We start from the raw sequence: 16,552 nt of genomic DNA, 5'->3' as shown, positions 1-16,552 counted from the left end.
TTTTGTAGTTTTTCTTGTACAGATCTGTCATCCTTTTGGTAAAATTTATTTTTAGGTAGTTTATCTTTTTTTGTACCTTTTGAGAATGGAATTGCTTTCTTAATTTCTTTTTCAGCTTGCTCATTATTGGTTTATAGAAACTCTACTGATTTTTGTATGTTCATTTTGTATCCTACAACTTTACTGAATTCATTAATCACGTCTAAGAGTTTTTGGTGGAGCTTTTAGGATTTTCTATATGTAAGATCATGTCATCTGCAAACAGGGACAATTTGACTTCCTCCTTTACAATTTGCATACCCCTTATTTCTTTCTCCTGCCTAATTGCTATCAGTAAAACTTCCAGTACTGTGTTAAGTAAGAGTGGTGAGAGTGGGCATCCTTGTGTCATTCCTGTTCTTCGAGGAAAACCTTTCAGCTTTTCCACATTGGTATGATATTAGCTGTGAGTTTGTCATATGTGGCCTTTATTGTGTTGAAGTATGTTCTCTCTATACCAAGTTTGTTGGTGTTTTTGTCATAATGGGATATTGAATTTTATAAAATACATTTTCTGAGTTAGTTGTGATGATCATTTGCTTTTTGTCCTTGATTTTGTTGCTGTGATGTATCAGTTTGTTGATTTGCATTTGTTGAACCACTCTTTTGTTTTTTAACTGGAGCATAATTTATTGTACATGTTTTGGGGGTACAATCCCACTTCTAGGAATATATGCAAAAGAATGGAAAACATCATGTGGAAGGTTACCTGCACTCCCATGTTCATCACAGCTGTACTTAAAATAGCCAAAATGCAGAACCAACCTAAATGTCAAACCATTCTTGCATCCCTGGGATAATTCCTTAAACAGACAAGAAGAAAAACAGAAAAAGAAAATGATAGACCAATATCCCCATGAAGAAACATGCAAAAAATTTCAACAAAATACTATCAAACTGAATCAAGCAGCCCTTGAAAAAGATCACTCACCACATATTTTCCTATTTTCTTTATTGTGTGTGCTCTTCATTTTTTCCTGTAATTTTTAATTTCCATGAAGTGTTGCTTCACTTTAGTCTGAAGAACTTACTGTAGTATTAATTGCATTACAGGTTATCCAGCAGCCAATTGTCTAAGGTTTGATTATGTGGATGTTTCTTATGTCATTCTCAGTTTGGAAGGATAATTTTGCTGGATATAGAATTCTGAGTTGACAATCTTATTTTTTCTTTAGCATTGGAAAGATGCTGGTTCATTTTTCTCCAGCTCTCCGTGGATACTCTTGAGAAAGCAGCCATTATTTACATCATTATTCCCAGATGGGAAGGCAATTCATTTGTATTTCTCTGGCACATTGAGTTTTATTATTTGGCTTTAGCTGCTTAAGTATGATGTACCACATGCATATCTAGTTTGATTTTTTGGTTCCTTTAATCTTGGATTTCTAATTAGAATATATTTTTGGAAAGTTGGGAATTTTTTGCCTCTTTTCTACAAATCATATGGTTTTCTTTCCTGATCGGTTCCTCTCCCTCCTCATATTGCACTCTGATTAAGTATATGTTTGATGATTGAATATTATCTAACAGGTTGCTGTAGGTTGCTGTAGGTTGCTGTAGTTTCCCATAGTCAATGGGCACTGCAAGACCTCTGTTATTTCCATTCCTCTCTTAGCCTCACATCCACTTTCTGCTATGCCTTGATGAGTCTTGTGCACATGTTCAGCCCAGGCCCTGACCAAGGACCTATAGTAAACTTCCACACCGACTTCTGTCTTGGTCCTGTGAACAGCTCCCTCATCTAGAGTGTCGTACCACGTAAATCTCAGGTGCACAGCAGCCTCGAATTTTAATCTCTGTTTCATCAGCTTAACAACTCTGCCATGCTCCACCTGTTTCCAACTCCCTGCCATAGGTGAAATTGCCTCATCCAGAGGGCCTGGGCGAACATAAATCTCTCACCTTGACAATAGCTTGTGTCAGTGAGGAACTCTCATACATAGTTTGTGGAAAGAGAAATTAGAGCCAGGACTCTGGCACAATTTTGGCAGATTCTATTAAGCTGAATAGACACATACAATACGACTCAGTAATTCTACTCTAACTTACATAGTTATCCTAAAAATGCACCTCTGTGCCAAAACATGTATAGAAACAGTAATACTTAGTAGCTGGGCACAATCTAAAAGTTCACCATTTCTAAGAATGGGTAACATAAGTTATATCACACAATGTAATGCCATTCACCAATGAATATGAACAGACTTCTTCTACATACAAACTGTTGTTGTGACGGGATCCCTGCCAGCGCATCCTGCCATGCACTGATTGGAACAGGGTCTCAGGTCAAGTTGGGAAGTCTAGCACATTCCTTGGCTCTTTATTGTCATCAGTATTTCCAATAACACCCCTCTTTTTGATTCCATCTGGCTAGTCTGGCGATTTGGGCAGAATTCTTCTTGGATCCTGGGGAGAAATGAGCCTCCAGGGGCCAAACTATGTTACTTTGCTGGGTTTTGAGAAATACCAGGTCTAGGTCACCTTCTTTTGTAGGGTGGGTCGTCATCAAATGCCTGCTGCTCTGCCCTCCTTCACTTTGCCCTCCACTTAGATGCCTGCCCTCTTCTGACCACTGTTCAGAGTTTCTTTTTAGTTGTGTTTTGTATTCTTTCCAGGGTTTTTGGCTGTATCTAGTGGAAAGGAGCAAGGAGAGACAAGTATACACTATTTTGTGCAGAGAATAACTTCAGCCTAATTTTCCTGAGTTTTACCAAGATTCAGAATGATGAGTATTTCAGGTTTCTTAATGGCAGATATACTCCATCCTATGGTTCTATCACATTCTGTTTGTTCATTAATCAGTTGACAGACATTTGGGTTGTTTTTACTTTTTGCTGTTATGAATAATGGTGCTATGAACAATTGGATATAATTTTTGCATGGACATATGTTTTCAGTTATCTGGAGTGGACAGGTAAGGTTGGAAATTCTGGGTCATATACTAACTGTTTGTCTAACTTGTTGAAGAATTACCAAACTGTAGAGATACATATGAGGGTTTCAATTTCTCCTCACCAATACTTGTTATCTGTCTTTTTGATTATACTAATTCTTTTGGATGTGAAGTTGTATACCATTGGGCTTGATTTTCATTTCCCTAAGGACTAATGATGTTTGACGTCTTTTCATGTGAACATTGACCATTTGTGTATCTTCTTTGGAGAAACTCCTATTGGAATTCTTTGCCAATTTAAAAACATTGGATTGTCTTTATCTTACTGAGAAAGATCTTTTCATATTCTGTATATAGATCCCTTATCAGGCATATGATTTCTAAAGATTTTGTCTCATTCTGTGAATTGTCTTTTCATTTTCTTCATGATGTTCTTTGAACCAAAAACATTTTCAGTTTTGATGAGTTACAACTTATCAGTCTTTTATTCCTTGTGCTTTGCTGTCATAATTGCGAAATCATTGCTTAACCTAAGGTAACACATGTTCATTCCTGTACTTTCTTCCAGGAGCCTTTTGGTTGTAACAGCTACATTTAGATCTATGATCCACCTGAGTTCCGTTTTCTGTGTGAAGTGAGGTAAGGGTCCAACTTCTTTCTTTTGCACGTAGATATCCAGTTGTCCCAGTACCACTTGTTGAAAACATTCTTTTCCAATTGATGTATTTCCATCATAAAAATATTTATTCTTGCTCGGGCCGAACCCGTGGTGTACTCGGGAGAATGCAGCACTGGGAGCACAGCAGTGCTCCCGCCGCGGGTTCAGATCCTATATAAGGATGGCCGATCCACTCACTGGCTGGATGCGGTACGGCCGGTCACAAAAAGACAAAAAAAAAAAAAAAAAATGTTTATTCTTGCTATCTCTAAATATGATTGTTTCTCATTTATTTAAATCTTTAATCATTTCTTTCTACATTGTTTTGTGCTTTTAGATCTGTAAGTCTTGCATTTGTTTAATTGAATATATTACTAAGTAATTAATATCTTGTGATGTAAACAATTGTTTTCCTTATTTCAGTTTTGGCCTATTCATTGACTGTATAAAAATACAATGGATTTTGTGTATTTCCTCGTATTCTGCATCCTTGGTGAAATTGATTTATTATTCCTAATTTTTAGTGGATTTCTTAGAATTTTCATATAGTTTAATGTTATCTGCCAATGGAGATAGTTTTACTTCTTTCTTTCCAATCTGTATACCTTATGTCTGTTTCTGGGAAACATATTGAATAAAAATGGTCAGAGTAGACATATTTATCTTGTTCTTGATATTAGGTGGAAAACATACCCTCTCTCATTGAGTGCAATGTTAGCTGTAGGTTTTTTGTTGATGCATTTTTTCAGGTTAAGGAAGTTCTCTTTTATTACTAGTTTGTTTTCTTTTATGAAAGTGTGTTGTATACTGTCATGTGTTTCTCTGAATATCTTGAAATGATCATATGATTTTAGTTTTTTAATCTGTTAAGGTGGTGTTTTACAGTGATTGATTTTTAGATATTGAAACTATCTTGTATTCCTAGCATAAATCCTACTTGGTCATAATGTTTAATCTTTCATATGTTGCTGGATTTAGTTTGCTGATATACTGTCAAGGATTTTTGCATCTGTATTCATAAGAGATAATGGTCTATACTTTTCTTGTGATGTGTTTGTCTGGTTTGGGTAGCAGGGTAGTACTGGCAATATAGAATGAGTTGGGAAGTGTTCTCTCCTCTTAAATTTTCTGGAACATTTTGTGAAGAATCACTGTTATTTATTGTTTAAGTGTTCTTTAAAATTTTCCAGTGAAGCCATTTGGGTATGGGCTCTTCTTCATGGGAAGATATTACTTTGAAGTTACTAATTCAGTATCTTTACTTGTTATAGTTCTATCCAGAAGTTCTGGTTTTTTATTTTGTTTTGTTTTGTTTTGTTTTTTTCTTTTTTGAAAAAGTTGATTAGTTCATGCCGTTCTAGGAATTGGTCAATTTTGTGTAAGTTATCTAATTTTTAGCATGTAGTTGTTTATAGTAAACTCTTATAAGCCTTTTATTTATTTGTGCAAATTTGAGAGTGATTTCCTCTGTTTAATCCCTGATCTTAGTTATTTTAGCTTTTTTTTTTTTTTTTTTTTTTTTTTTTTTTTTTTGTCAGTCTACCTAAACATTTATCAATTGTGTTGGTATATTTAAAGAATCAACTTTTGCTCTCATTGATGTTTTTATTTTTTTATATTGTCCGTTTATTTCTTCTACAATCTTTATTTATTTCTGCCCTCGGCTTTTATTAGTTTTAATTTACTTTTCTTTTTCTAGTTATGGTAAAGTCATTTATCTGAGATCTTTTTCACTATGTGAATATAGATGCTTACAGCTATAAATTTTCCTCTAATTGTTTATTCAGCTTCATCCCCTAATTTGTTGTGATGTTTTGTTTGCACTTTCATTCATCTCAAAGATTTTCAAATTTTCTATGTGATTTATTCTTTGTCTCACTGTGTCTTTCACGGTGTGGTTCAATATCTACTTATTAGTAAATTTCTCTATTTTCCTTCTGTTGTTTTCCAATTTAAGTCCGTTGTGGTCAGAGAACATACTTTGCTTTATTACAATTCCTTTGAATTAATTTGGCTTTGTTTTAGGCCTAATGTATCGTCTATTCTTGACAATGTTTTATGTGTACTTGCAAAGAATGAGATCAGAGTGTTCTCCCTATTACCCTTTCTTTCTAATGATTTCTTTTCCTTTTTTTCTAATGAAAGTCTCTCCCTAAGTCTGGATTTGTTTTTACTTGATATTCACTATTTGATTAGTCATTGTTATCACATTTTCCTTAAGTCTTTAAACATAGTTTTATTTAGTACTTTGAACCTATTTATCAAAGCTGATTTTTTCATTTAATGATCTTAAAGAATATGTAAAACTTACTCTTCAGTTAAACACACTTAATCTCTCTACTTACTTGAAGCTGATATACATATATCTTTCATTGTGGTAAAAATGTATATAACATAATGTTTGTCATTTTAAGCAGTTTTAAACATACAATTCATGAAATTAATTACAATTACAGTGCTGTGTGACCATCACCTCTATTTCCAAACCTTTCTTGTCATTGTAAACATAAACTCTGGATCCATTAAACAATAACTCCCCATGTAATAGCTGTTATGAACTATTTTTCCGCTAGTCCAACATATGGTTTCCCCTAAAGGCATTGACTATTGTTTGCCTGTTGTTTTGTATATGTATCACACTTCCCTATTTCTTTGCATGTCTTCAGGTTTTGTTGTTGTTGTTGTTAAAAACTGGACATATTAGTAATATTTTATATCTGGATACTATTCTCCAAACAGGCTTATTGTTTGTTGAGTGACTTGACTGGAAGTCTGTTTCTACTTCATAGTGAAGCTTCTGATATCCTTGCTCAGATTTTCTCTCTGTTTTTATCTTTTTAGCCTGGCTTCCTAGGGATCCTCCCTTTATCGGCAGAAAACACTTGTTGGTGAAAAGTTGTACTTGAGCCCCTAAAGTGGAAAAATGTTCATCCTTTACTTTTGGATCTATTTGCTGCTTGGAGGCTGCTTTCATCATTCCAGGTTCAAAGTTTTATCTTTTAGCATCAGAAAGAACAGACTGAATATAATTTTATTTTTCAGCTTGGCTTTATAGGAATCCCCCGGGTTGAGAATAGCTTATTCTTCAGCCCCTGATTTGTCAGATTATGTTTAAGCAACTTGAGCCTTTGAGATTTTTACCTTTTGCTGATTGACCTGTTTGTAATTTGGGAATGCTTTAAAGTCTTCCTCCACATCCTACTCCAATAACTTCTCAGTGGATGCAGCCTCAAACATGCAAACATCCTTCTGGACCCCCAAGCATAAGTGTGATCACAAATAGGCCCTTCCTGGCTTTCTCTTTCTCTGGTTCTCTCTGTTAATTTTCTAGCTGCTCTCCAACTTCCCTGTTGCTACTACTTCCATGGAGCCAGCAGCCCCTTAATATTTTGTCACCAATGTCTCCATTGCTTTTGAAGCCCGTGGGCATGAACTGTCCACATTCTGTCCCATACAAAGTCAGTACCCTTAGGCACAGCTGCAGATATACTAGTCCGTACAGCCTACTTCTTCCCGTAGGCAAAACCTCACTACTACTAAGTCTCTTAGTTAGGGTACGGGATAGAGATCCACTTCTGCCAGAGTGACATCTCTGCTGTAAGAATGGGCACTGGAGGGGGAAGGAGATAGCACCTGGCCTTTTTGGCTTGCCTTCTCCAAAACTCAACTTCTGCCCAACAAGACACACAGGAGAGGGAAATTACCTCCTGGGGCAGAGCCCTTGCCCTACAAGCGGGAGCTAGGTGAGAAAAATGTACCCCAGTCATCTTGACAGTGCTTTCCTGGAATAGAGCTTCTTCAGCAGAGGGCTTGTAGGGGAGGTGGTGAATGAGAGACATAGCCTGTCCTCCCAAGGTGAAATTGGAGCTCTACATTGTATGCTGTGAGAGGAGGGAGTGATTGTCTTCTTGTCTTCACTTCCTGCAGTAGAGATTCTGTAACAGAGCTGGAAGGAGGGTGCATGAGAGCAGATCATAACTCAAATGTCACAGTCATAGACTCTTACTGTTCTTACCAAGATTTAGTAGATTTTATTGAATGTTTCTTTTTCTGTTTGCTATGTGCCCTTAACTTCCAGAAACTTCAAATATTTTTGATATAATATTCACCAGTTCAATGATTGTTTTACAGGGATTAGTATTCACCCAGATCCTCGCACATCTCTCCTGAAGTCTGCCCTTCTAGGTTTATTTAGAATAAACAAGCTAGAGAAGTTGTGCTCTGGTAAGACAGTGATAACTATTAGCATGTTTACAAAGAGTCATTACCAATGTCATTAGCACTTTTATAAGGAGGTCATTTCCTCCCACCTGGCTTTCCAGGTAGAGAAGAAATAGTTACAGGATTTCTTTTATTCCTTTGCTCTACAACATGCAAAATCCGTCTAAAATGTTAGGAGGCAGGGCAGTGATTAGCTATGGAGAAAAGGGAAAGCATTGTAATGGGAGGTGGTAAAGGGAATTATCTCTCTTTCTTCTTCTGGAAGTCTGACAATGTTTCATTCTCCACCCGAGTGGTGTTTATAAGCTGTGTTCTCTTTCCTTAAGTACATGGATCTGGTTATTTGGTATTTTTCACTCTTCTCTGTTTATATTATGTTATGAAAGACAAATACATAGGACATATAAATACAATAAATATTACCTAGAAAACCAAGGAAATATCATCACTAAATGTTTGGTTTGTGTGTGTGTGTATGTGTGTTTGTATGTTTGTGTATGTTTTTCTAGGAGGCAGAGTGGTAAAATTTTGGAAGTGTATGTATGGGGTTCCAAAGACATTGGTAATGTTCTCTTTCTGGTAGGTATACATGTGTTCACTTCATTAATAATTTATGAATTTCATGTGTATGCCACATGTATAGTTTGCTAATAAAAATTTTAAAGAGATAACTTCTTTTAACTGGACACATAATATGTACTTTCTGTATCCAGCTTCTTTTTCTAAGAGTAATATCTTTGTAGTCGTTTGTAGGATCAGTTTCCATTTGCTTTTTGTGTGTAGTATTCTATTGCCTGAATGTTCCATCACATGGATATTTGTCCATTCTGTTGTTGCCTGGCATTTGAATTTATCCTGTCTGTGGCTACTTTGGATAAGGGTGTATGCACATTGTGGTACATTTGTCCTGGTGAAAATAAGCACTTATTTTTCATGGGTACATGCTAGGAGCGGAGTTGTTGATTTTCAGGGTAGACAGAGAAGATATAATTTTAAATAAATATTTGAGTTTTTACCTTTATTATACGTACTTGAATATGTTACTTACTAAAATGAGTCTTTTTTTTTTTTTTTTTTTTTTTTTGTATACCAAAGTGGCCAGAAGATAATTTTTTCTATCAGTGAATGAAAAAGTTGTGAACATACTTAGATTTTATCCATGGGGTGCACAGTTTAGACAGTGAACAAATTTAAATAGGCAGTGGAAGGCCCAGGGAATACATTTTTTTGTGTCCCAGATTCAGTACTGGTTATTCAATAGAATGGTTACATTTCCACACAGAAGAGAAAAAACAATGGTGCCTTGGAATTAATTTACTTCACATAATGTAATAACAGAGTAAGAATTGGTGCTGAAATCTCCTTACAACTTTTCTCTCAATTATTCACTTTTGCGAGCAGGTTGTCTAATGTACTCTTTGTGTGATACCATTTTCTGCATTCCCCTTAGCTTTGTAAAAGGGTGGTTTTACTGTAACCTGTTGTTTCATTATTGGTGCCAGGTACTGCCATTTATAGGAGCAATAAAAGGAAAATGGGTGCAGTCACAGAAAGAATATTTATCAAAAGAATATCCTATTTTGTTCCATTAGGAGATAAACATGACTTGATCTCAGCTTCAAAGGGCACTTATAATTCATCAAGGAACAATTATGTGATCAATAGCTACAGGCTTATGAAAATGTTCACTGTGTTTTAGCATTGCTTAAGTGGACATCCAAATTAACCAATGAAACCAAAATGCCTAAGCAACAGCAATACTGTGTTAAAGGGAAGGATATTACTTACAGAGGAATGGAACCAGTGATAATGAGAGGCCCCGATTTCTGAGTGCCTACTGTGTGCCAGGTGTCGCACGTAGAACTTGCAGTGGGTTATTTACTTTAATTTTTACAGACACTAGCAGATCGATATTATGTGTTTGATGACGTTACTGGGGTTTAAGGCGTACGTAATCTGGCCATGGAAACTGATGCAGCTGAGAATTAAGTCTTGACACAATGAACTCCAGAAGTTGCTCTTTTTGCACTTTCATTGTAAAGGCAAGTCACAGATGGAGTTTTTGTTCTTAGGAACAGAAATTTCGGTAAGGACATTGTGGCTTCATAATATCCTGATAATTGTGTAGGATTTTATTCTCCCTTTTCTTCTTTCCTCTCCTGCTCCTTGTCTTCCCTTTGCTTTTTTCTTGCTCCTCCTTTATCTTTATAGCCATCATCATAATCAGTATATATGAGTGGTAAAGCATGATTATTCTCTACAATATGAGATTCGCCTACCTAAATTTTAAAAATGGCAATAATTAAAAACTGAATTAAAATTGGTTGTTTGCTGTGCTATTATGTGAGCTGTAGCTTGGTTCTCTCTGAGTGCTTTTTGGTGAGAATTGAAGATGCTTAGAAAGGGTGTAACCCGAAATAAATGTAGTTTTATTTGGGAAAAAAGTCAACATTTGTCTTTAAGTTTGAAGAAAGGAAAGCATAAAATATTTTATGAAGAGAAGCAGAAAAAGTTTCTTTTCATGATTATTATTTTTTAAATGCAGATATATTAAAATTTGAGGTACCTTGTCTAAATTTGATGAATAAAGTATATATACATGGTGTATTATATGAATATATTAATATACTACTCTAATGCTATATATTAGATTATGTAGTAGCATTTATAAAATGTATGTGTGTGTGTGTCGTTATATAGTAGTAATTTTGAAAGTGTCCGTGAGAAAAATTATAATGAAAAAGAAATGCCCACATCATCATCTGGAAATAACTAGAAATATATATTGTATACAAATGTGGTCATTGCATATACTAAGTACATTGTATTATTACAGAGAAAACTCTTATGACAGATGAAATATTACAATCTTTTATTGTTTAAAATATCATTTTACCACTGTTTGGTGAAAATGTCTGTTGAGTGTATACGTTTTCCTACATTCTTATCTGCTGTACACCTCCCATCTCATTTATGGAACATCTACTCTTTGCCAGATATTGTTTTATAAGGAAAAATAAGGCATAACTTTTTCTCTTGGGTTCACCATTTAGTGAGAGAGATGGAGAAGCAAACAAACAGTGTTCACAGAGTAGGAAATGATATCAAGTAGTGAGAAAAGGGCACAGAGGATCCTTTGGGAGCACAGAGAACAAGCTCAGTGGTCAGGAGGCCCGTGAATCTACGGTAGGTTCTTGACACACGACAGCGGCACCAAGGTCGAGTGAGGGCACCTGCAGAGAGACGCGGCCTGATCCATTAGAGTGCAGGAAGAAAGTCAATAGCACATGTTCTTTAGAAATAATGAGAAAACAAAAACCTCGTTAAATAATTTGAGATTTAAAATTATATAAAATAAAAACTCTCACTGTTTTCAAAGTTATAATTCTGTAATATTTCATATAGTAGTATTATTTGATAATATTTTCTTTTCCAGTATAAAATGCCTATATTAAAATTCCTTAAGTTCAGTATACAATGTTAAAACTAATCTAATCTATGCACATTTTCGGATAAAATTACAATTTAATTCTATGATTATTAATTGCCTAAATGTTGATATAAGTGTTCACTAAGGCCAAATCTGACAGTCCCCTGGAAGCCAAAGTGATAAACACTTCAATAAGGAATGCTTTGTTAGTGGTAAAGCTACTCATTGTGGCTACATAATAGATTGTTTTTTACACCCAAACCAGCGTCCTTCTGTTTTATACATGCATGTATGTGAGAGAGAGAAATATATCACTTACACGTATGCTGAAAACATACTTATGTTAGGAATTAGGACAGGTTCTTCGAAGGCAGTCTTTCTCCGACCTTTTCTATCTTCACCCATTTCTTCTCCATTGCTTTTTCTCCTTAGTCTCTAAAAATGCCCTGTCAGTCACAAAATCAACAGACGATCCCCAAAATAGAAAGAACTAACCATTTACTTGATCCCTAGCAGATCCCAGGCTCACACTGTCCATTTATCTCCCTGTGGCCAACAAAAGTGCAAAATATCTTCTCAGGTGGTCATTTAAGGATGAGTAAATGCCACCAGAGCACAACTATCCCAATGTACAATGTAGTGGGCTTCTTTCTTTTTTTTCTCACGTCATAAATCTGTGCCTGAGAATTCTTCATCATCTAGCTACCTCTTTGATACATTTCAAACCTCTCCACATAACAGCCCCTACCCACCAAACTCCCCTGCCCAGCACTGCCACACACAGACATACTCACAGAATAGTTTTCCTCACGTTTTCTCTAGCAAGACCTAACATTTACAAACTATCGTGTTGAAAAGTCCACGAATAATCAGACTCCTTTCTGTACTTCGCTTTTTCATTCACTCTCATCTAACTGGTCATGAATTCCTCAGGATTCCCTTGTTTTGCACCTTTATTTCTTCTTCTACACCCGCACTACTGCGACCTCAGGTTTTGACTTTATGAACATCTCTCATTCATGTCCTCATCACCTCTGCTGACCTCACGAATGATCTCAGTATTAGAAATTATTTGAATGGAACAAGCTTCCTTCCCCTTCTCCTGTTCTGCATATGTTATATTTTTCTTCTGTTTGGAATATTCTTACTCTTTGTCTCACTTGTAAACATATATTCCATCTTCAATTGTGAAACCCGGTATCTCTGAGGTCTTTCCTGATCCGTACTCCCCATAGCTATTGTTTCGTGGCTTAAAAGGATGCCTGTTTGTTGTCTCTAATATCCTTCTGCTAAAATCATCCGTGGGGACTCTATATGCTCTGGAAGACCCAGCTCGACTTTGACCTCATTACAAGTGTCCCCCATTAGTGTAAGTCAGTGATTCTCACATTGTGACCCCAAACAGGCAGCATAAGTACCTGGGAAAATGATAGAAATGTAAATTCTCAAGCCACACAACAAAATTACTGAATCAGAAACTCTTGAGGTTTATGTTTTAACAAGAGCCTGAAGTCATTGTGGTGCAGCCTAAGTTTGAGAAACATGAATGGACAATATTTTTCTCATTCTCTGTGCTTTTACACCAACTTCCACACTTCTTCAATGGAAGCAATAACCATATTATATTGTAATTATTTCTATTATTTTCTGAACCATTTTACTCTTCCTTTCATAGGTGGTGAACACAAAGGGAGATTCAACCCGTACTAGGAATCTTCACAACCCCTTTGCATTCACCGCCCTCAGCACCTGCTGAGCAGTGGCCACAGCTGGCCGGCGTTCATGTGCTTCATCAGACCTAAGAAGGACGGGCAGTCTCTAGAGTCATTGTAATGCTGATTCCAGTTTTCCTCATAGGTCATAAGGAACTTCGTGGGTGTGAGTCTGAATCCCTTCTGCTCAAAACACGCGATGAACTCTCCTGTATGCCTGCTTCGTGCCTCTCAGCTTGGTGACAGTGATGTTGCCAGGTATACACTGCGTCGGATTGTTCTTCCCAAGATTCATTCACACTGTCTCCAAATCCTTCACGGCCTGCTAAGCGACAGCTACAACTCGCCGTGGACCCGCGTACTTCACCAAACCCGCGGAGAATGGCTGATCTGTCATTTCACGGTATTGCTGCTCCTTGTAATTGTCCGGCAGAGATGAGGTTCAAGAAGCTGCTTTATCACTCTAAAGTAACTTCAAAATGACTATTTAATTTGGTCCTCACAATGTCCCTGGTGTGTAAAGTGGGTAGAAATGGGAAACAGGAGAAATGTAGGGCCAAATATTTAAGCAGAGAACATCTGTTAATACCAATGTGTTCCGTAGGTTGAGTTGCTTTTTTTTTTTTTTTCCCAGAAGGAATTTAGGTGAGACAAAATGAACTGGCCTAGCAGTCTAACATTCACAGTGCTGGTACTTCAGTGATTCCTCACGTTACTGGAAGGACGTCATAGTAACAGAGGTGATTCCCTTCCTAAGTGCTTCATATCAACTCATTTTAAATGTTCACTTCATGTTGACAGCATGATGGAAATTATAAAGCCTGGCTCAAATCCATTGCATGATTCGAACAGAAAACTAGCTCCCTCGCATTTATCCACTCAGCCAATTGTTGCCATTGTCGAGTGGTGATGTCGGATGTGAACATGAAGCCAGTGGAGGCCACGTGACTTGTTGACAATGAAGTTGTCAAGACTAGCATGGCAGTCATTGGTTTCCCAGATTCCCTGTTTTTTTATTGAACCCTAACAGGGCCAGCAATTGTTGTTGGCTCTGAACACAGCTCCCCCTGGATGACACAGCCTTGATTACCATGATGTGTTGGTCTTACCTAAGCGGATATTGTTCCACTCCAGAATGACTTGCCCAGTATTTATCCTATTCAGGGTTGTTTGGAGTCATTTTCTAGTATGTCCTTTAAGACATAAAAAGTGGACCAGGTGGAAGTCCAATAGATGAGACTAATACAGAGTGTGGTATAGAAAGCAGTGGATTTGTTTTCCTCGGAATCAGTCCCTATGTTCATGACGTTCAGTTTCTAGTGGATGTTACATCACATGTAACTCACTACAACTACTGTGTACATCAGAATTTATTGTTGGTCTAGTGTGGTCTAGTGTCAACGAACTGCTGCTTCAGGGGTTTCCCCAGTGCCTGAGTGAAAATTATGCTCAGGAAACTCCAACTCTTCTTCTCATGGTGCTTGGTGAGCTGTCCTCTGTCATCCCATGCCCTGCCCCTTTGCTGGATGCCACTTAAAAGGTCAGTCTATTGGATTGGTTTCCATATGAATGACTTGTTCTGTGTTCACTTTCCTCGGGGCCACTTACGGTTATATATGCAGCATATGATGCAGGCTTTGAACACTTACCCAGCACAATATTTTCTGTGTGAGAAAATAAACGGTGCCATATTATGTATACCAGGCAATAATTTCACTAGAACCACTTGCCATATGTTGGCTACCTTCAATTTCTGCTGAACTAGGTGAACATTGGTACTGAGTTTTGTTTTGTTTTTTTTCCCTCACCTCCCTGAGGAAAAACAGTTGGTCTCGTTATATCTGCTATAGAGATTGAATTAGGGCCTAAAAATTATATGCCCATGAGAGAGACAGATTGACCTCTATCACTACTGATTTAGAAACTACCATGCATGCTGCCATAGCATGGTGACTCCCCACAGGAGTGATGCAGGTACATTGGTTAAAAATAACGTGGAAAAGTACCTAAGATTGCAGCATTTATTCAGCACACTACAGGGCCGCATAAGAAAGCCCTGTTTAGCAGTTAAAGGTATGGGGGATTCAGTGAATATTCACATTACTGAAAGACTTTCGTTATCCAAGGAGATGATTAAATTCCTCTTAAAACTCTTCATTTCTACATTTTAAATTTTCATTAAACCAGCAGCATGAGGAAAATTATAGGCTCTGTTGAACATTCATTACATGAATCTCACAGAGAATGACATCCTTGTCATCTACAATCAAAGGGGGTTGTTGCATTTGCCAAAAAGTGCAGTGCTATACGAACCTACGTCTAGTGCATACCACAACACTTGATGACGGGGATGCTCCAGGTTTCCTATGTCAGCCACTGATTTCTAAGATCTATACTTTCTCATTGTTTATTGACAGGGCCATGCAGGCACTATTAGAAGTATTCTACCACAAGTCTATCTAGTGCACAGGCAAGAAAAGACCATCTTTCCCTTGGAGCAGTGCTCAGGTTAATAACTGGTCATGTGTGCACCCCGGTCAGAGCTTCTACACATCATCCTTCCTCATGGCATGTGGGCTTTAAACACACAGCGACCTGTTTATTTCCAGGAGATCCCAGGGAAATGAAGGTTCCATGCTGTGATGGCCAGATGTAAATGGTTGCCCATGAGGCTAATTGTCACCTCCTCACACAACATCCTGAAGCCTCTTGTGTGTTCCCTTTGCATCATGCCGCTTTGATGGTGGCCAGCAAGCGTGCCTAATGATCCCAGGAGTGCCATCCCAGTAGAACTTTTCCCTATGGGTGTACCTACTCCTAAGAACAGGCCAGACCACCTTTATCACCACTGCACAGTACTGGTGGTTCAGGGGTTCCTTGGTTCCTGGCATTGGTGGATGAAGGTCTGAGCGATGGGACTGAATCCCTCCCTCTTGGGACCATGATTTCCCGCTCCAAAAGGACAGAGGGCAATGGAGATACTGGTCGTATTATGTCAGGTACCAGATTGCAAAAGGTTATTTTAAATAGCAAGCAGGTTCATTGCAGCAATTGTACAACAAGTATTGGGTGCTGCAAGCAGAGCTTCACCCACAAGAGACAGGTCTGTCAACAAAGACAGGGCCAGTCATGAACACACAGGTTATTGATGAGGGCAGAATGATTCACAGAGTAAATGCCCCTCTGAAGATGAAGTTACAGATATCTTCCCAAATGTTCTGTGGGATATGAAAGGAGAATCATGTGGAGGTGCAGCTGGGGTGAACGAGATGGTGGAAAAGGTAGAATGCTTTGTACTGGATTTCCGGAACATGACCCCGCATTCATGGCCATCAGTTTCTCAGGTGATTTTGTCCTCTAAGGAGCTGGTTACAGTCGATGTCCTATATGAAGACAAGTGGTGGCACATTTCCAAGTATTTCTGTTGCTGAAGGGTGTTGTCAGTAATGGAAGAAAAGTCATGCCCCTAGTCTTCGTCCTGTTGTCCTTCAGTGAGTGGATAGCCTCACGCTTCTATCGCCACCGGCTGTCCCTATACTGGTGATTCTTAGAATGGTGTGTTTGGATTCCCCCTGGTTGTCTCCCCCTCTGTGACAGGT

General features: G+C 37.7%; 1 protein-coding gene across 8 annotated transcripts in view; it reads left to right on the top strand.

The window, feature by feature from the left end:
* LOC134367693 (uncharacterized) overlaps positions 1-16,552 on the top strand; it is a 311,105-nt gene that overhangs the window by 75,506 nt on the left and 219,047 nt on the right. For 7 of the 8 annotated variants that reach the window (XR_010022435.1, XR_010022434.1, XM_063084430.1 and 4 more), the window contains 2 exons: positions 3,501-3,571; positions 13,099-13,356. Coding sequence is in view for 6 of the 8 variants with exons in the window: in XM_063084430.1 (XP_062940500.1) it covers positions 13,153-13,356 (204 nt within the window). In the remaining 2 variants the exon portion in view is untranslated. The remainder of the gene's footprint in view (positions 1-3,500; positions 3,572-13,098; positions 13,357-16,552) is intronic. The other variant, XM_063084434.1, reaches the window with a different exon arrangement.

This window comes from Cynocephalus volans, chromosome X (genome assembly GCF_027409185.1).
Source record: "Cynocephalus volans isolate mCynVol1 chromosome X, mCynVol1.pri, whole genome shotgun sequence".
NCBI lineage: Eukaryota > Metazoa > Chordata > Mammalia > Dermoptera > Cynocephalidae > Cynocephalus > Cynocephalus volans.
The sequence above is the reverse complement of the archived record's forward strand: the minus strand, read 5'-3'. Positions and strand labels throughout refer to the sequence as shown.